General features: G+C 56.0%; 1 protein-coding gene across 28 annotated transcripts in view; it reads left to right on the top strand.

The window, feature by feature from the left end:
• The window catches only part of BCAS4 (breast carcinoma amplified sequence 4), a 59,848-nt gene that overhangs the window by 25,720 nt on the left and 13,718 nt on the right, over nucleotides 1-20,410 (top strand). For 24 of the 28 annotated variants that reach the window (XR_015138888.1, XR_015138887.1, XR_015138877.1 and 21 more), the window contains 2 exons: nucleotides 2,569-2,670; nucleotides 8,615-8,749. Coding sequence is in view for 13 of the 28 variants with exons in the window: in XM_086331371.1 (XP_086187497.1) it covers nucleotides 2,569-2,670; nucleotides 8,615-8,749 (237 nt within the window). In the remaining 15 variants the exon portion in view is untranslated. Of the gene's footprint in view, nucleotides 1-2,568; nucleotides 2,671-2,944; nucleotides 3,125-8,614; nucleotides 8,750-20,410 lie in introns of those variants that run through there. The other 4 variants (XM_086331368.1, XM_086331366.1, XM_086331369.1 and 1 more) reach the window with 2 other exon arrangements.

Raw genomic sequence — 20,410 nt, 5'->3', positions numbered from 1 at the left:
AGTGTAGGGTGTGGCCACGGACACCATGTTGGGGAGACTTTAGGGAGTGGTGGGGACTGTGGTTAACCCAAGGAGGCCATTGTCACCTGGCTCCAGCTGATTGTTGCCACGTGGAACATGGGCTCAGTGTGGCTGGGGCTTCTGTTTTTCACAAGAAGCTAGAAATCTGAGTTTCTAAGGCGAATGCCTGCAACTCTAGATCTTGGCACCTAGCTTGGTTGTACTTCTGGGGCTTTAAGCGTGACACAGGCTGGCTCTGCATGGGCCCACTGGAACACATCTGCAGACGTCTGGTATTAGCAGGTGGCCTCAGACCCAAAGAATCGACCATCTCCCACTTTGCAGCTTGTGACCTTGCCCAGATGATGTGGTTTTTCTGTTTCATCACCTATGCAATGAGGTTGAAGAGTGAACAGTTCCTGCTGTTCATCATTCACATGATGAATGCTCCTGGGTGTTGGTATCCTGCCCTCCCTGGTTTTTGCCTTTTGGTTCCCAGCTTACTGGGGAGCCCAGGGGAAGGCTTGGGGTTGTTTCAGACGCCCTCCATTTCCTCCTCAAGGACCTGCAGTCTGCCTTCCGGGCAGGAGTGGACAGTTCCCCGCTGCCCTCATTCTCAGCCAGTGGAGAGGCCTCTGCGGACAGGGGTCTTCCTGCTCCGCCCTCAGACCCTCAACCCTCCAGTTCCTACAGATCCGGAGGAAGGCAGGGAGGGGTCCCTGAATCTCGTCTCTGCCACATTCCCTTCACCCCATGGGTTGCTAGGACCAGTCCCTCCTGATGCTCACGTGTTTCCCCTCTTTAGAAATCAGCAGAAAAGACCTGCCTTTGATCCCGGTGCTCCTGATTGCCATGAGTTTCCTGTTCTTCACTGTGTCTTAGCAGTTTCTCCTGAGGTTAGCCTTGTTTGCTGACAAAAGTCCGTCTAGTCAAAGCTATGGTTTTTCCAGTAGTCATGTATGGGTGTGAGAATTGGACTATAAAGAAAGCTGAGTGCCAGAGAATTGATGCTTTTCAACTGTGGTGTTGGAGAAGACTCTTGAGAGTCCCTTGGACTGCAAGGAGATCCAACCAGTCCATCCTAAAGGAGATCAGTCCTGACTATTCATTGGAAGGACTGATGCTGAAGCTGAAACTCCAGTACTTTGGCCACCAGATGCAAAGAACTGACTCATTTGAAAAGACGGTGATGCTGGGAAAGATTGAAGGCGGGACGAGAAGGGGACGACAGAGGATGAGATGGGTGGATGAAATCACCAACTCAATGGACATAAGTTTGAGCAAGCTCTGGGAGTTGGTGATGGACAGGGAAACCTGGCGTGCTGTAGTCTATAGGGTCGAAAAGAGTCAGACATGAATGAGTGACTGAACTGGACTGAACTAGTCTTGCTGAGGGAGAGACTTCTCTCTAGACATTCAGCCTGGGGGAACAAAGGAAGATATTGAGCACTTTTGCCTATTCCAGCTGACAAATGCAGGTGCCTGCGGAAGCTCCAGTGTAGGCGTGGAGCTTGGCTAAAAACGGGTTGCCAGCTGACCCCACACAAGCTAGACCAGACTTAGAGGGGCCTGGGAATCAGCATTAGGCTTCCTCCAGAGTTGGACACGACTGAAGCGACTTAGCAGCAGCAGCAGCAGGGGATCTGGATGCTCCTTAGCACCTGAGAGTCATATGTATACTGCCTCTGCGTGATGAGGTTGTGGTAACATGGAAATTGTATCTCTCTCTAACACACACACATAAACATACACACACACACACACTTAAGGATTAGACTTGTCCTCTTGGCTCTGAAGGAAAATGGAGGCTTAAGTGTCCAATCTCAGTGATCAAGAAATACAGCTTCCCAAACTTCACAGTCACTTTTGGGGTCCTTCCAAGCAGAAGAAACTTAAGTGAGATGCGTGATGTGCAGGAAATACTTCACACAGTGGCTACATGTAGGAAGCAGTTAATGATTATTATTAATTATCATTAGGGCTTCCCCAGTGGCTCAGACAGTAAAGAATCTGCCTGTAATGCAGGAGACCTGAGTTTGACTCCTGGGTCGGGAAGATCCCCCGGAAAAGGGAATGGCAACCCTCTCCAGTATTAGTTTCAGTGGAACAAAAACTCGACTTTGCTCAACTTTAATTTAGGGGAAAGATTTTGATTCTTTCCATTTGGTTCAGTTCAGTGGTTAATAAAATAAAGATAGTTAGTTTGAAGCTGGTGCTGTTTTAGATGTTTGCAGGAACCAATTAATTCCCTTCTCCAGGGGATCTTCCCAAACCATGGATCGAACCTCAGTCTCCTGCATTGCAGGCAGATTCTTTACTATCTGAGCCACCAGGGAAGCCCAATTAATTTGTAGCTCAGTAAATCATACCTGGTTGGGTCTGGGTCCCCAGGGGCAGTGACATCAGTCCCCACCTGGGACTTTGGGTCATTCCTGAGCCTCTCCTTGGGCAGAGTGGCACTCGGTGTCTCGGCCACTGGCAAGGTCTCTATAGAGCCTGGCCACCCCCAGAGCAGGCGGAAGCAGGGGCTGGGGCAGAGGGGCTCACGAGCTGTCCTGTTCCCTGCAGATCAGGAGCGACACCTCACAGATCCTGGAAGAAAACATTCCCCTCCTTAAGGCCAAGGTGGTGGAAATGCGTGGCATCTACGCCAAAGTGGACCAGCTGGAGGTGAGTACAGGGTAATTAACTTTCTTTGTGAGTCTGTGGACTTGTTCTGGCTCTTCCGTCCTCTCTCCCAAGATGCTGATCTGGCATTGATAGTGTTAGGCCTTAAACCCAGTGGAGGGGGTGGGTGGCAAAAAGGGGCCTACATGGTATTTTTAAAATATAAAAAATATGAATTTATATAAGGAATCTCATTTTAAAATTGGGGTACTTTCTATAAAAACCTAAATTTCAAGCTGCTTTTTGTTATTTATTTATTTTTGGCCTTGCCACACAGCTTGTGAGACCAGGGATTGAACCTGAGCCACGGTTGTCAAAGTTCGGAGTCCTAACGACTGGAACGCAAGAGACATCCCTAGGCGGCTTTTGGAAATTTAGAAGTTCTCAGAACTCTGTATTTCTTTAAATAGTTTGTCCTGTTTACTTTTTAAGGTATAAATACATAAAGTGTACGTATCATAAGTGTACAATTCAGTGAATTTTAACATGTATCCACCCCCATGGAGGCCTCCCCAGTGGCTCAGTGGTAAAGAATCTGCCTGCAATGCGAGAGTCGCAAGAGACGTAGGTTCTATCCCTGGGTTGGGAAGATTCCCTGGCAGAGGGCATGGCAACCCACTCCAGTACTCTTGCCTGGAGAATCCTATGGACAGAGGAGCCTAGTGGTGTCCATGGGGTTGCAAAGAGCCAGACACGACTGAAGCGACCGAGCACACTCACGCGTAAACACCCACATGAAGATGACCCAGGTTGAGAAACTGAACCTTTCCACTCCCTAGGCTGCATTCCGGTAGAACTGGTGCAGCTGCCCCTCAGACAGGGCACGCGCTCTGTATTTCCCCACAGTCCCCACCCTGCCCTGTTGCCTCACTGCTGACTTAGTTCACCTGCCTTTTATCTGTGTGGGCACCGGGCCAAGGTGCGTGGTGTCTCATTGGCTCCTGGCTGCACTGCGAGTCTGCACCTTCCCCTCGCCGTCTCCCAGTGGAGGAGCAGGACTTCCTCGAGGTCACCCGCTTCCCAGGAATCACACAGCTGATTCCAGGAAGCGGGGGCTTCAGTTCACATCCACAAGAGCCCAGGCTTTTCCTCAAACTGGGGCCCTTGGGTCAGGCTCCTGGCTCCTTGTGCAGTGAAGACCGGAAGGCTGGAAGAGCCTGCAGTGTAGCGGAGGTGGCCTGGACTGGACGTGAGCCCCTGCAGTCTGCCCAGGAAGGGAGCCAGCAGTGGGCCCTGGAGTTCGCAGAGAATTAACATTCTTGTCAGCAGAGAAGGAGGCAGGAATATAATTAAAACTTTGCCCTTGGAATAGCTGATTCATTTGGATTTTATTCCACACGTTTGAAGGAGGACAGAAAAATGCAAAGATGTGCAGCCCTGGTTCTAGCCTTCTTGGGCCACCCCACCGCTCGAGCCCCATTTTCCCTTAGTATTCAGTCTTCTGACGCTTATTGAGGACCTACTGGATGCCGCTGCAGGCCCTCACAGTGAGAAAGACAGAGTTCAAGGCTGTGGTTCCCGCCAGGAGAAACAGCAAGAGCGTGACCACTGTGTTTCCCGGGGCTGCTGTGACAAGTTGTCACAAACGGAGTGGCTTAAAACAGCATGAATTAAGCATCTTACAGCTCCAGAGGTCAGAAGTCTGAACCGTGGCAGCAGGAGTCGGTAGGGTCGGCTCTCTCTGGGGGAGAATTCCTGTCCTGGCCTTTGCCAGCTTGCATCTCCCAGCTCGTGGCGCCTTCCTCCAACTTCAGAGCCACAGCACAGCATCTTCCAGGCTCTGTCCTCCTCTGAGTCTCCTGATGCCGTCTTAGAAGGACCTCCGTGATTACCAGGACAGTCTCCCTAGCTCAGGATCTTTTTCACACCTGCCAAGTCCCTTTGGCCATGGAAGGTGATATGTTCACAGGCTCTGGGAATGAGGCTGGGGACCTTTGGGTGGGGTCATTACTCTAATGGCCACATTCACCAAGGGTGACTTCAGAGGCACGTGCTCTGGAGGGCAGTAGGGAATGGGCAGTGGACGCTACAGGCCCTGGAGGGTGAGTGGAAGGAGCTGGGGGCACAGCCGGGGTAGAGGCTCGGCGGTGGGAGGCTCCGGGCTCTGGGCAGCAAGATGATGGACCAGAAGGATCTGGGAAGGCCAGGATACAGGGGCGAGGCGGGTGATGATCAGAGCGGGGCTGGAGAAATTGAGCCACAGGAGCCTAGGAGATGCCAGCAGGGCCCAGGACTGCCCTGGGCAGCCAGGGATGAGAAGACCAACTGCAAGCCACTCCTCCTTGTCCTTTGGGAACAGCTGGAGCTGAGAAGCAACTCTCCCCTCCCATGAGGTGTGAATCTTCAGGCCACCGAGTCCCCACTCTGACCTAGAGTCTGCTACCATCGAGGCCCGGTGGCATTTGCCTCCTGTCAGCCCTCTGGGCTGCTGTTTTCCTTAGAGCATACAGAGATTTCTCTGCAACTGGGCCCTAGTTAAAAAGAAGAAAAACTACCTTGGTCCAAGAGGGTCATGGATTTCAAGGCAAATGGGAGACTCCATATTTCCTGCTGAGCTATGTGCGATACAAGACGTAGGACCTGATCAGAACCCAGCGTTGTGCTGAGGCAGATGGATTCCAGAACTGGACCGCCTGGGGCTCAGATCTGCCCCTTGGAGACTGGTTTTTGTTTGTTTGTTTGTTTGTTTGTTTTGACTGCGCCATGGGGAGTCTTAGTGGCCTGACCCGGGATCAGAGCTGTGCCCACTGCCCTAGGAGCACAGAGCCTTATCCGCCGGGCCACCGGGGATGTCCTAGGTCTGCGACGCGGGTCACTCACTCCCCTCTCGAGTCAGTTTCCTCCTCTAGGTGGGGTGTGTCATCGTGAGGGTGTGAGGCTGGCCCCTGGCATCCTGCAGGTGCTCGGGGAGGACAGGCTGTCACTGCGGGGGTGCCCACAGGCTGAGAGCTGGGATCCAGTGCCTGCTCATCACTCTGCCCAGCCAGCTGGGGGCTCCAGGGAGCCTAGGACCACTCTGCTCCCATATCACTGTGACCCACTGAGGGCCAGGAGGCTTGAGAACCGGGGGGGTGACCTCTCAGGCCAGAAAAAACCAAGTTACTGAGCCACTGCTGTGAGCCAGGGACTCTGAGTGCTTTAGATGAAAGAGCTTGCCTACCCTTCGCAGCAGAGCGAGGTCCTGGTATTGGTCCTGTTCTATAGAGTGGCTACGGCACAGAGGTGACAGGACTTGCCCAGGGTCACACAGCTGGGGAGTGGCGGAGCTGAGATTACAGAAGTCTGCTCCGGACCCATCCTCAATGTTGGGTGCTGGCCCCCCTCTGGACCTGGCCCTGCTCTGAATCCGGGGGCCTTTGTCACAAGGATTCAGGCACAGCCGAACTCACACCTGTGTTTTAGACCATGTGACTGTCCCGTCTCTCTCACCCCTCCCCCTCCTCCTTCCCTTCCTTTCTTCCTTCCCTCGCTTCTGATAATAAAAGTGGCTCATTTTCACGGTGGAGACAATCATGTGGAAGTCACCTCTGCTCCCAAGGGTGGCCACAGTCCCCAGCTGCCTCCTCCTGTGCCCTCTCCTCCCCACTCCGTGTGGATGCCTGGCAGGGTCGTCCCACTGCCCCCGTCAGCTTTCCTGGCCAGGTTTGGCCTCTCCCTGGCCGCGGCCTGGCCGGCCTGCCCTCCCTGGCAGGCGTTTTGGAGGCGGCTCAGACCTCGTGAGCGCACATTCCTCCGCGTCCCTCACACTCCCCACCACAGCGGCATTAACGCAGGGAGCGTAAAATTGGAATCGGCTGCAGGGAGGGGCTGCAGGACTTCTTCTGGGCTTTACAGCCAGATGTGCCAGCCGGTGAGGCCAGGAGAAGCAGCCCGGCCCAGGGCTCCTCGTCTCCCCCTCCACCCAGCACACACACACACACAGACATGCACACACCCACACTTGAAGTGCCTTATTCAGAGCCTTTCAGCTCTGCCCTTGCCAGAACCACAGGGCTGCAGCCACACAACAGTGCTGCCATCCTGGGCTCGTCCAGTGTCTTTTTGCTAAGGATGCAGTCATTCATTCATTTACTCATGCACGCATTCATTCCTGTGTGTGCATTCGTACATGCGTGCATTATTCATGTGTGTGCAGCCTTCATGCATGTGCGCATTCATTCATGTGTACATGCATTATTCGCGTGTGTGTGCCTTCATTCGCATGTGCACGCCTTCATTCACGTGTGCACGCCTTCATCCGTGCATACATGCATTCTGTGCACATTCATCCACTCACGCGCGCATGCGTTCCTGCCTCCGCCATCCAGCTGAGCAGGCCCTGGTCGTGGCCTTGTGAACAGCACTGACTCAGCACCTGCTCTCCCAGAATTCACTCTGGAAGGAGATGGCCCCAGAACTGACAGACAGGAAGTTGAGAGGGAGAGGAGAGCTAAGAAGAGGGGCCTGGGCAGCTCTGCGGTGGGGCCGCCTTAGCCTAGGTGGTCAGGGATGGCCCCTCTGTGGATGGCCCAGCGGACCCCGGGCCTGGGAGACAAGCAAGGTTCACCCATGGAGAAGAGAGAGGTGCCCGGGCATGGAGGGAGCTGCTGCGAAGGCTCCGAGGAGAGTGAGGCTGGAGTTTTTGAGGAACCAGAGGGAGGCCTGGGTGGGACACAGGGAGAGAGGGCAGAGTGGTGCTGGGCCTTGCTGGGCGGGCGGGCCTGGGGCTTTCCGTCTGTGGAAGGGAGGCTGCCCCATGGGGCCTGGCGCCGAGAGGGTCTCCTGCCTCTTCCTGGTGCAGGAAAACCTTCTACATTTTCCTTTGGGAGCAGAGAGGCCCACAGAGGGGAGGCTTGTCTGAGATGGACCTGGAGTTGCCACCTTTGGCGGCCTTCGCGGGTGTACGAGCAGTGCAGGCACACGTGACCCGTGAACACACCCGGCACACAGGCACGCCAGGAGTCGCAAACAAGTGGGCCGCACAGCCTTGTCTTAGACACTCTGGAGTTACTGCTAACATTGTTAAAAACTAGACATTTTTCATGAAATCTGAATGTCCTGTTTTTTCTTTTTAAATGATGTTATCTGGCATTAATTGAGCTCTTAATATGCCCTAAGCGCTAAACTGCTGAGCAGGGTTGATACTGTTATGATTCCTGCTTCACAGATACTAAAATTGGGGGTAACAGAAATGAAGTAACCTGGCAAAAGGCATACGACCAGTGAGTGGTAGACCCTGGGTCTAGTCCAGCGGGTCTGACCCCAGCCTTCTCTTTTCTCAATGTTGGAGGTTTTGCAGTAGAGCCCCAAGCTGAGTGACCCCCAGGGACCAGGGACCTGGTATTTCAGCTCACCCAGCCTGTTCTCAGCCTGTTTCACTCGCTTGTCATCTGCCTGCCCCTTGGCGGTTTCTGAATGTGAGACTCCCCAATACCCATCAAATATTAAACCGAGCAATTTCGGGGAATTCCCTGGTGGCCCAGGGGTTAGGATTACACGCTAACACTGCTGGGGGCACAGGTTTGATCTCTGGTCGGGGAACCAAGAGCCTGCAAGCTGCATGGGTGTGACCAAAAAACCAAAAGAGAGCGATTTCGGAAAACTTCATTTTTCATAAAGAAGGCCGTGCAGCCTGAGTCTCCTCTCTGCTGCTGCCTGGCTGTGTGACTTTGGGCAGGTGGTCCGACCTCTCTGACCGTTGGTTTCTCCCCTCTGTAAAATAGTCTAAACAGAGGGTCACTAGGGGGAGAAGGGGAAAGGATAGGAGTGGAGGCTCGGCCTGGCCTGGCCGGAGGGGCGTCACTGTTACCGTCAGGGTTTCTGAAGGTGCTCCCAGCAAGGCACCAGCGAGCCTGAGGTCTCCCAGAGCCTGGCGCCCGTTGGTCAGGCCAGAGGGAGGCTGGGGGCAGTAGCTGCTGGCGGCGGAGGGAGGCAGCCGTGGCATCTACTTTCTCCGCTCCCCCGACAGGCCTTTGTCAAGATGGTCAGACGACACGTCTCCTTCCTGGAGGCCCACGTGCTCCAGGCCGAGCGGGACCACGGGGCCCTCTCGCAGGCCCTGCGGAAGTGGCTGGGCTCCTCGGGGCTCCCAGCGCTTGGGAACGTGAGTATCGCCACCTCCCCGCCCCCTCCAAGACCCCGGAGCCGGGAGAGGGGCACCGGAAACGGGAGTTCAAAGGGCACGGCTGGCTTCTGCAGACAGGAAGCGGCGTCTGGCTGGCTGGTGGGGGGCTGGCCGGGCGGCTGGGGCATCGCAGACCCTCCCTGGGGTGCCCCCGTGTTCCCTGATTGGTGGTGCCATGGCTGCCCGCCCCCTCATCCACCGTTTAGTAAATCCTGCTGTTTGCTAACCACGGGTCTGTCTGGAGTTCCCATGCTGGTTAGAAACAGCTCCTGGCCCTTCCTTCCGCATCTGAGGCTCAGGGCCATTTCCAGAATTCAGGTGGGGTTCCCCTTCCCAGGGCACAAATCACCCTCCAGCAGGCCAGAAGGGCGGGGCACAGTGGGAGGGGCATCGAGCCCACAGCTGGCCAAGGCCTCTCCCTCCCACACTGCTACTTCCTTGGATTCCTCCCTATGCCAAAGGAAGGGTCACTGTGCCCCTTATACTGGTGGGAAAACTGCTATGTGCTGCTTACCTGCTTGCCTCCAGGTGAGGGACTGGCCCAAAGCCAGTAGCAGTTGGATTGTGGCATCAGAGTTCATGGTCTCAGAATTCTTACTGATCCTTTAGAGCCCAAGTTAATGTCACCTCCTCTGAGAAGCCCTCTGGGATTGCGCACTCTCTAGACAAATGCGTTCTCTTCTGCCCTCCAATGACAGTGAAGTCGGGAGCAGCCTCCTTGGTCCTCCTCTCCCTAAAGTTATGGTGACTATTGCAGGGCACCAGGGGCCCCCCAGTCACACGGTGCTCTGCCCACTGATGGCTCAGAAGCACCACAGAGGAGGGAGGGCAGAGGTCCCTGGCTGCCTGCTGTCTGCAGCAGGTGCCCTAACATGGGGCCTGACGGGTCCTTGGTCTCTGTGCCTTACGGTCTTTTTCTGTAACCCACAGGGCTCCTTTGTGGTTGGCACCAGTGTCTTCCTTTAGTGGCAAGGCTTGGAGGGGAGGGTCAGGCAGCTGAGGTCAGTGCTGGGGTTGGAACCCACGCCCGAGGGGCTGTGGGATGGGGTCCCCTGCCTGCTTCTGCTGCGGGATCCCATCGAGGTGTGGCCAGACACGCTGGGACCTGCACCCTCTCATCTCTGCCAGACTCGGGGGGCCCCCTAGCCCTACCTGTGGTGACTTGTTCCAGGAAACGCGTCCCAGCCAGGGCTGGTGAGTCATTCAGCGACCCTGGCGTGTTGATCTTGGCCCCAGGAGGGCTTTGTGTGGTCCAGGGGATGCGGGTGAGTGTGCTCACACGCAAGTGCAAACCCAAGGGTTTCCAGGGCTGCATCTGCACCCAAGGCGCCAGCTGCAGGGGCTCTTCTAGATACAGAGTCGTCGCAGCTCGCCCTGGGGCCCAGACCTGCCGGGATCTCACAGCCCATCCTGTGAGGGAGGGCTAGTCATCAGATGAGGAAGCTGAGGCACCGAAGGGTCAAACCGCTTGCCCACCCAGGATGTGGTGGAGCTGCGATTTGAACCTGCGGAGCTGGTGCACTGCAGCGCCTGGTCCTACTGGGCCTCTCTGAACCCGGTTCCGACCGCTGCAGCTGCGGTCTGGGGTGGGGGTCCTTGAAGAGCCCCCACGTGGGTCCCTGTTTCTTCTGTCTGGAAGAACCCACCCAGCCAGGGTTTCACGCTGTGTCCAGCCGGTTCCCCTCCATCCCTGCCGAGGTGGACGCGTCACTGACCACTGCCCTCACCCTCAGAGGCCACACGGCCCCCCTCTCCCCCCAGCAGCGAGGAGCCCTCCAAATTCTGCCTTCCTGTCCCAACTCACCCTCCTTGCCCCATGCAGTGAGGGGCTGATGCGGGGCAGGGGCTCTTGGGCTGAGAGTCCTGTCCAAACTCCTTTGGAAGCCCACCCCCTCAAAGGAAATGGGCTGCTCATTGCTGCCCCCAGGCCCTCCCGGAGGCAGGGGCATCAGCGGGGGGCCTCCCTCCAGGGGCTCAGGCAGGAGGCCCTCCGCCCTCACCCCCTGGAGCTGGGCAGGGGCCTTTTTGGGGGGGGTTGCCCCCTCCCTGCTCGGCCATCTGCTGGAGCAGGCGTCCTGGGGAGAGAGAGGGGTGGGGAGAGGCTGGGTCTGCAGTTCTGCTAACTCTGCCAGCGCCACCTGCCCTCCTGGCCTCCTTTCTGCATCTTTTTTCTCCCTCACTCTGCAGCTAAAGTGGGGAGGTCAGGGAGGGCGCAGGGCATGGGGCCAGGGTCTCCCGACACTAGCAGTGGGGCCAGAAAGCCCCACTGCACCCCCGCCTGTGTGACTCGGTGCTGGCCAAGGCCTGGGCCAGCCTGGGGATGCCAGCTGAGTGTCCCTCCTCGTCACGCGCTCCCCCCGAAGGCTGGGCCTTTGGCCTCCGACTTGAACTGCCGGAGAAGTGTGCGGTCAGTGCCCAGACCGGGGTGAGGGCTGGCCTGGTGCCCTGAGCCCTCTGTGCCCAGACGTAAAAATGTACACACTTCTAGGCTTCAGTTTTCATGCTAACGCACACATGACTATTTTCATGGTACAGAGGTTCGTGTTTCCATGCTGTATGGCAGGGAAGTTTCCCATTGAGCTTTTATGTTGATTCTTACAATGCTGCAAACCTCTAACTCAGAATCACGCCTCTCTTTGGCTATGGCATTTTTTAGCTGTGTGACTGTGGGTGAGTCTCTTAGCCTCTGCAGGCCTCAGATCGCTTACCTGTCGGTTATCATGGGCTTGATCATGAAACAGTCTGCCTGCGAGAGAACTGGTTTCGATTTGATGTGCGATGAAGAGGGCCTCCTCCACTAAAGCAGTGGGAAGAAAAAGAAGAAAGAGTCCAGAACTCTCAGATGGAGGGTTCTGAGCATTGGTGGGTCTGCAAAGTCAGCTGCGCCTTTAAATAATGGTTCAGGACAGACTGCCTGGGCCCTCCAGGGTGAGCAGGTTTCAAGGTGGTGGTGACAGACCAGCTGCTGTTCTCAGCCCCAGGACCCCACAAGGGAGGTGCTAGTGGAAACCAAGGCACAGAGAGGTTTAGTCCCTTAGCCAGGGCTACATGGCTGAGCATCAGGATAGGAATCTGCTTCTTGAGTCTATCCCTCGTTATCTTGGGAGAGAGCCGTGACCTGTTACTTCAGGAAGCACATGTCCAGTGGGGGAATAGAGGCAATGACCAAATCCTCAGAAACTTCAGTAACTGGACATTGCGCTCTGAGGGATGACCTCTAAGGAAGGGCCACGTAAGCTGAGACCCGGATGGTGAGTGAGAGAAGGCTGAGGCTGAAGTCAAAAGCAGGGATGTTCCCAGCAGTGGGATGGCGGGCCCGGAGGCTCTGGGGTGGGATGAGCTTGGGTCCTGAGAAACAGCAGTGAGTCCCGTGTGGGGAGCCAGGAAGGGTGTAGGAGATGAGGTGGGGGGCAGCCTGGACAAAAGCAGGGGTCTCGGGCCACACAGGGGGCCCGAGCGCTAGTCCAACGGCGGCCTTGGGAGGGCTCGGAGCCAGGGAGTGCCTGGGTAGATGTGCACTGCTTTAGGGAGTTTCCAGGGCTCATTCTGTACCCTGAGCTCAGGCTGGCATTCGGGGTCAGCGCTGTCTTGTTTAGACTTGACCACAAGAGCCGAGCCGGGCACAGGCATGCCCTCCAAGCTTCAGAGTTCAGCTGTTAGGACTGCATTTCCTTGGCCTGGAAACCCTGCATGCTGTGCCCGGAGCTCCCTGAGACCCTTGCCTTGCCGGGTCTCAGGGCCTTTGTCCAATTGGGAGAGAGAACGGGCTCTCAGGGGGGCGCACAGGTCTCCTGGCATGTGTATGATCCCAGAGACCCTGCCTGAGGAGGCGACCCCCCTGCCTTCACACACAGGGCCCCTCACATCTGGAGATCGTTTCAGGCACATGTGGGAGTGAAAGTGAGACGGGGCTGCAGGCGTGTGGCCTTGGAGGGGGCGTGGAGAGCATGCAGGGGTCGCCGTGCCCCCCGGGTCCAGGTCCTGGTGATGGCCGAGCGCCCACCATGGTGTCCTGACCACGCCAGGCCCTCCGCTCAGCGCCCGCACCCGGAGGCACGGAGCAGCCTCACTAATTTGTTGTCAGCCACTGTTTGTTTTCCGCCAAACCAAAACATCTTGTTCACGAGGTGTCATTTTGATTAATTTCCCGATGGATAACAGTATAGCGTTTTCCAAGGAAGGCTGTCTGGCTAAGAGCGAAACCACTTGGGGCCAAGTCCTGACGCGGCACAGAGCAGGCTGCCGGGGTGGACTGTGGCCTGGGCGCGACATGGAGCTGCCTGACCCACCTGTTTGCCCCGCACCTGCCCACAGGGCGATCTGGTAACACAAATGGGTGTGTTCCGCCAGGTGTGACACAGTAGGGAGTGGTGTAGACTGTGGCAAATTGTAGAGCCCATGCTTTAATGATAGAGGTAGCGAATTTCAGAAGCAGCTTTTGCAGAAACGGGATCAAGGAGGGCCAGATTTTCCTATTTGGGGGAGGACGCTGGGCATGTGGAGTTTTATATGAATCTTGTAATGTCTGAAAGTCAGCAACTGATTTTTCTCACTGTTAAACATTTGAGGGGGAAAAAATGTGTTGTGCCCTGGGTCACACCCTGCACACTCCCCAGCTCTGGATTTGGGGCTGATGGCCGGCATCCCAGAGGTCCCCCGCCCCCCTCCCCTTCAGAGGCATTTGGGACCAGGGATGAGGGGAAAGCTCGTGGCGTCTTCCTTCACTCTGCGCCAGCCCCAGCAGGGGCCCTCAGCTTTCTGCAGCAGCGTGATGAGCAACCTGGAGTTTTACTGGGCGTCTACTCCAGCTCCAGACCATGGCAGTTGTATTGAGTTCTTCCGGGCTTCCCTGGTGGCTCAGATGGTAAAGAATCCGCCTGCAATGTGGGACACCTGGACAGAGGAGCCTGGCGGGCTGCAGTCCATGGGGTCGCACAGAGTCAGACAACCGAGTGACTAAGCACAGCACAGCGTGTTGAGTACTTTCATGAAGGACTTTATGTGCCTTGTCTCAACTTCCCGTAACAGCCCCAGAGGTAAAGGGTATCGTCTGAGAAAGGGACCTGAGGCTCAGAGAGGGCTGTTCACTTGCCCAGGGTCAGACAGCGTAGGCAGCAGAGACAAGATATGACCCAGCTTTGACCTTGTTCAGGGTCTCTCCCTTCTCTCTGTGATCTTCCCAAGTGCAGGAACCACAGCCTAGATGGTGGAGGTTGCAAACTGGAGGTCCCTAGGCCCTCAGTCTGCCTCACCAACATGTATTCTTTGGCCAGCTTGGTATATGTACATGTTAAATTTGAATTGGCTGCCAGCATCTAAAAAAAGGAAATTTTACATAAGAATGTAGACCTCTGGCTTCTCTTGAAAAAACAGAAGGGGGACTTCCCTGGTGGTCTGGTGGCTAAGATTCTGCACCCCCAATGCAGGGGTGCCCAGGTTTGATCACTTGTCAGGGAACTAGATCCCACGTGCCATGACTGAGACCTGGTGCAGCCAAATAAAATATAAATAAAAATATAAAAAAGAAAAAGCAGAGGTCTGGGCCCGCGAGCAGCATCCCCGCTGAGCCACCAACTGGCCCACGTCACCCTTTGTCCTTACCTGCCTGTGGGCACTTGAGTTTCCTACTGGGTCGAGCGCCTAGTAGGTGTTTAATAAACGTTAATCAGTGGATGCTCTGAAGGCGTCCATGGCCCTTGGAGGCCCCCTCCCCCTGGGTCCCTCTGGGGGTGGTCCCCAGGCAGTGGAGAGCTGGGCCAGACAGAGCCCATGTCTGCCCAGCGGCCCGGGGCCGCCTCCTGGGCTTCTCTGGAGGTGGTGGAGGCTGTGGGCGGAGCTGTCCTGCCAGGCCCGCCTGCAAGCGGCCTCGGTGCCAGGCTTGGCTCTGCCCCGCCCCCCGCCGTTCCCCCCACCCCGCCCCCAGCTCGTCCCACCCCGCCCGGCCCGGGCCCGGGGAGGCAGGGGCCCCCTGTCCCGCCCTCTCGCTGTGCCCAGTCCCCCTGGAGGGGTGATTCCCGGAAGGAGGCCTGGCCTGGCTGGGCCTTTATCTCGGGGCCGCACAAAGAAGGTAGAGGAGATCCCCTGGCGCCTTCTCCCGGCCCTGGAGCGGCCTCTCCTCCTCTGCCCCGTCGTCCATTGCGGGGTTGGGGGGGGAAAAAAGCAGATGGCAGATATTAACACAGCAATGGAGGCGAGGGGGGCTGGGTTAGTGCCCCCAGCAGGCTCGTTGTCCCCGAGCTCCTCAGCACTCACACGTTAACGGATCTTGTTTGAGTCCAGATATTTGGTGGCAAGGGTGCCAGGGAGGGACAGAGAGCTCCTGGCCGGCTGCTTTGGGAATCAGATTTTTTTTTTTAAGTGTTACATTTTTGTTTCGCATTTGAGCGGGGAGGAAGTTCCTTTCCACAAAGAGGAGTGTTTATTTGGGGCAGGGCCTACTGATGAGGCCCACGTGGGAGCACCCCAACTTCTCCATGGTTGGCAGAACGCAGTGCCCCGTCTCCTAACAGCACCGCCATCGGGGCTGCCCCCTGTGAACATCCTTGGGCCCAGTGCTGCCTCGTGGCCCTCCCTGGGCCTGGTGGACACTGTCTCTGGTCTTGGCTCATGCTGGTCCCCTGCCTGGAAGACCCTGCCTGCTCCCTGCTGGGTGCTGTTTGTTTGTCGTTCAAGGCTAAGTTGAGCATCAGCACCTCTGGGAAGCCATCTAGATTGCCCCAGGCAGCGTTCCTCTGGGCTCCCCAGTCCCCTGATCCTTCCCCTGCCGGCCCTGGCTCGGTTCATCTTCACGTCCATCCACCTGTTCCATGTGTTCCGTCGCTCAGTCGTGTCTGACTCTGTGTGACCCTGTGGGCTGTAGCCCGCCAGGCTCCTCTGTCCATGGGATTGTCCAGGCAAGAATACTGGAGTGGGTGGGTTGCCATCCCTCCTCCAGGGGTCCTCCTGACCCCGGGGTGGAGCCCGGGGCCTTGTGTCTCCTTGCTCTGACACAGAAGCCCGCACCCTGCCCCTGTCGCCAGCCTCCCCCCAGCCTTGGCGTCTGTCCAGCTTCCCTAGGGCTCTCACTGGGACCTCCCTCCTCAGCTGAAAAGAGAAAGGCTGTGGGCCCGAGAGGGCTCCCGGTGGGGACTGGAGGGGCAGGCCGGCTGTGCGTCTAGTCTGCGCCTGCTGCCTGGGCAGCCCCAAGGACGCCTCCTGTCCTCAGAGCCCGGGGCTCCTTGTTGGACAGAAGCGGGGCCACAGTTGGAGGTGGTGGGGGAGGTGGTCCTGCAGAGGTGTGCTTAGTGTGCGGGAGACTCTGGGGGGCGCTGTTAGTGATATTGGTGGTGAGCTGAGCACTAACGGGCGCAGAAGTGATGACACTGGTCCCTGCCCCAGCTCACACTCACCTTGGAGAGTAAACTCAGAGGTGGGCGTTACAGCAGATAATTGTGAGTGGGGTGTGTGCTTCGGGCTCCTGTGCATGGCAGAAAGCAGGGGAAGAGGGGCCAGGAAAGGGCCGTGGGAGGGAATGGTGCCCAATGTGTGGCATCAGCTTGGCTCTGGGTGGCACGGCAGTCCTGAGCGAGGCAGGCCCCAGCAGAGCACCAGCAGCTCCCATTCATGACTGCAGGTTGCAGGTGACGTGATGGATGGAGTGGGTGAGTCCCTCCTGGTGTGGGAACCCCTGTGATGCCTGTAGCTGGGGTTGAGGCATCTGCAGAAAGTGTGATCCTTTAATACCTAAGGAGCCTGGGAAGTTCTTGAACTTGGCTCCATTCATGGTCAGCTTTCTGCCAGGAAAATAAGCCACGTCTCATTAAGCAGTAAATTCATCCAGGTGCCTGTTCCGGCTGATACCATCACACCTTGTCATGTTGTAATGTCAAGGCCAAAGTTCCTGTTACTTGGAGAGTCCTAATAAGTAACCGGGGAAACTTGGTTGAAGAGTGGGGAGTCCTGGCTTTTCAATGGAGTGAGGAGTCAGAGCAGGGAGGTGGCCAGTGCAGGGATGGACCTCACTGAGCCCTGCGTGGGAGGCGTCCCCTGGTGACCTGGGCCGGGGGTCTCAGCACTGTGGCCCAGCTCTGCTGTGTCCCCTCCTGTGTCTGGCGGCTCCTGGCTGGCTGGACCTGGCTCCAGAGGCCCCAGGCACCGCTCCCAGGAGTGTGCATGAGGAGGGGTGGTGGGCAGGCAGGACACAGGTGACAGCCGTTGCTGGGGAGAATCGGGAGGCCGTGGGCCAGGGGGCTGGTCTCAGGGCTGGTGCCCCATGTGGCCCCAGAGGTCTGTCCCTGTCTGGCCAGGAGGCATTCCTGGGCATCTCCACTGAGCCTGGTCACCTGCGTGATGATAAGCCACGTGTGTTAGGGGCTGAGAAGCGTGCTGGATGGTTTCTGAGGGTCGCTGGGAATTAAAAATCAAAGCAGAACCGGCTTCCACAGTTGTGGTTTAGTTTAAATACTCATGTTTTGAAACTGAATGCATTGAACACTGAAAAAAAACGCAGTGTTGTAGAACTGTACACTTGGGCTGTTCACAAGCTAATGACATCGTTTAAGAAAATTGAGGGGCCTGACATTTGCAGCAAGATGGACGGGCCTGGAAACTGTCATACTGAGTGAATAAGTGAGACACGGACAGACGCATCATTATATCACTTATGTGTGGAATCTAAAAAAACAGGTGAGGTACAGATGAATGTATTTATAAAACAGAAGTAGAGTCGTGGGTGTAGAAAACAAATCTATGGTTACCAGGGGGTAAGGTGAGGAGGGATAAATTGGGAGATTGGGACTGACATATACACCCTGCTGTATGTAAAACATAACTAATAAGCACCTGCTGTATAGCACAAGGAACTCTACTCCGTTCTCTGTAATGACTTATATGGGAAAAGAATAAAACAACAACAAAAAATGGATACAGCTACAGTATAACTGATTCACTCTGCTGTACAGCAGAAACAAAGACAACACTGAAAATCAAGTATAGTCCAATTTGAAAAGAAAAAAAAATTCAGAGGGCAGTAATAAATAATGCCATTCTCCAGCATTCATTGAGGAGTTACTGTTTTCTAAGCACTTTGGGGGGATTTGGGTAAAACGCCCTTTGAGGTAGAAATTTTATTAGCCCTGTTGGCAGATGAGAAGAATGAGGCACAGAGAGGTTCAGCGACTTGGCCAAGGTCACACAGCTTGACAGAGGCACTGCTGTCATTGGAGGGACTCGGGAACGGGGCCTCATTTACCATGCCAGGGCAGGGGTCTCGCTCTCAGCACTGGCAGCTCCAGGTAGGGCTCTCGAGGGGATGTTGAGAACATCGAAAAGTCTACAGACGATAAGTGCTGGAGAGGGTGTGGAGAAAAGGGAACTGTCTTACACTGTTGGTGGGAGTGCAAATTGGTGCCACCCCTATGGAGAACAGTATGGAGACCCCTTAAAAAACTAGGAATAAAACTACCACATGAGCCAGCAATCCCCCTACTGGGCATATACCCTGAGAAAACCATAATCGAAACAGACACATGTACCCCAGGGCTCACGGCAGCACTGTTCACAACAGCTTGGACATGGAAGCAACCTAGCTGTCCATCGACGGACGGATAAGGAAGTTGTGGTACGTGTACTCAGTGGAATATTACTCAGCTATAAAAAGGAACACTTTTTTGAGGCAGTTCTAATAAGGTGGATGAACCTAGAGCCTATTATACAGAGTGAAGTATGAAAAAGACAAATATCGTATATTTATATATATATATATAGAATCTAGAAAGATAGTACTACAGTCCTATGTGTGGGACATCAAACAAGACACTGACAGAAAGAACAGACTTTTGGACACAGTGGGAGAAGGGGAGGGTGGCATGATCTGAGAGAAGACCACTGAAACGTGTGCATTGCCAGAGGTGAAGCCGGCTGTGGGAGTTTGATGTGTGATGCAGGAAGCCAGAGCTGGCGCTCTGTGCCAACAGAGAGAGATGGGGTGGGGAGGGAGGCGGGAGGGGTTTCCAAAGGGAGGAAACACGTGTACCCATGGCCAGTTCGTGTTGATGGCAAGAACCATCACAATATTGTAAAGTAATTATCCTTCAATTAAAAAAAAAAAGTGCTGGTCAGAGGTCCTCTGTGACCCCTGCCTTCACTCCCAACCCCGTTCCCACTGGCGGCTTGAGCTACTTCAGAGGCAATGGGCAGGTGGTGGGAAGCCTTTACGGCTTGTCCTCGGGCCCCCCAAGAGGCCCCAGAAAGGGAGCTCAGCCTCCAACCCACCCTGGTTTGTTGTTCTCGAGAGCGTGTGGGTGGCGTGGGCTGGACAGCGTGGCCCAGCCTGCTGGTATTGTCCTGGTTGCTGTCTCTTCGTACCCCGGGCTTCTGCTCCGGGAGACCTAGAGAGCTTCTGCCTGGAGGCCAGCCCGCCCATCCCCCTCTGTGCTGGGCTCTTCCTCCCCTTAAGTCTCCACTTCTGTTCCCCTGAAGGCCTTGGCTGCTCCAGGAGCCACCACGTGGGCAACCCCAGCCCTTTACCCTGTTCTTCCGCAGCCCCTGGGCCGGGCTTAACTCCTTTGATGCCAGATCTCCGCCAACCACCTCCTTTTTCATTCATTCGTTCAACAAGTACTTATCATCCCCCACCTATCTGAGCCAGAGGCTGTTTCATATCCTGGAACCGGGGAGGACAGAGAGCGTTCCCGCCCCCCAACAGCCATAGTCTAGTGCAGCATATGCAGTGCCTTCTGGGGGAGAAGGAGGTGAGGGAGGGGGTGATGTGGGTCTAGGGGCAGGAGGTGGTCAGAGAAGGCCTCCCTGAGGAGACATGGGGCACAGCGAGGCCCCGGAGGAGGTGAGGGGGGAGTGTGCAGGCGTCTCAGGCAGGGGCGGGAGGCGAGGCCTGGTGGGCGGTGTGTCGGACCTGGAGGTGAAGGTAGGGGAGTGGATGGAGCAGGTCCTGGGATCGTCCGAGGACCGGGCCCTGGAGGGTTTCGAGATACGGAAGGAGATGCTGGAAGGGCAAGGGTGGAGATCAGGAGGCTGGAACTGCTGGGGTGGTCCATAGGGAGACACTGGGGCCTGGAGAGTGGAGGTGGGGAAGCGTGTGTGGTTTAATTGAAGTTCTTCATTGACACAGTTAGAGATTCACATGCAGTTGTGAGAGTTTATAGAATAGAAAGCGCCCTTGTACACTTTGCCCAGTTTTGCCCAGATGGCAGCATTTTCCAGAACTGTGGTCCATCACATCTGAGATTTCGACCTTGATACAATCTGTTGCTGCTCTTGGATCTCCCTGGGTTTTTTGGGAGGCTACGTCGAATGACATGTGGGATTCTAGTTCCCTGCGTGGTTGCGTTCGTGCTCAGTCGCTTCAGTTGTATCTGACTCTTTGCGACCCCATGGACTGCAGCCCGCCAGGCTCCTCTGTCTATGAGACTCTCCAGGCAAGAATACTGGAGGGGGTCGCCATGCCCTCCTCCAGGGGATCTTCCCGACCCAGGGATGGAACCCGCGTCTCTTGTTTCCTGTGTTGGCAGGCGGGTTCTTTACCGCTAGCGCCACCTGGGAAGCCCCAAACCCGCCCCCCTGCCTTGGAGGGAGTCTTAACCACTGGAAGTCAGGGAAGTCCCTTGGGTTTCCCCAGGTTTACCTGTACTCACTCGTTTTAAG

This window comes from Bos grunniens, chromosome 13, assembly GCF_055505025.1.
Source record: "Bos grunniens cultivar Pamir isolate PY7600 chromosome 13, Bosgru_T2T1.0, whole genome shotgun sequence".
NCBI classification, from domain to species: Eukaryota; Metazoa; Chordata; class Mammalia; order Artiodactyla; family Bovidae; genus Bos; species Bos grunniens.
Note: the sequence above shows the minus strand (reverse complement) of the source record. Positions and strands in the feature narration are given on the sequence as shown.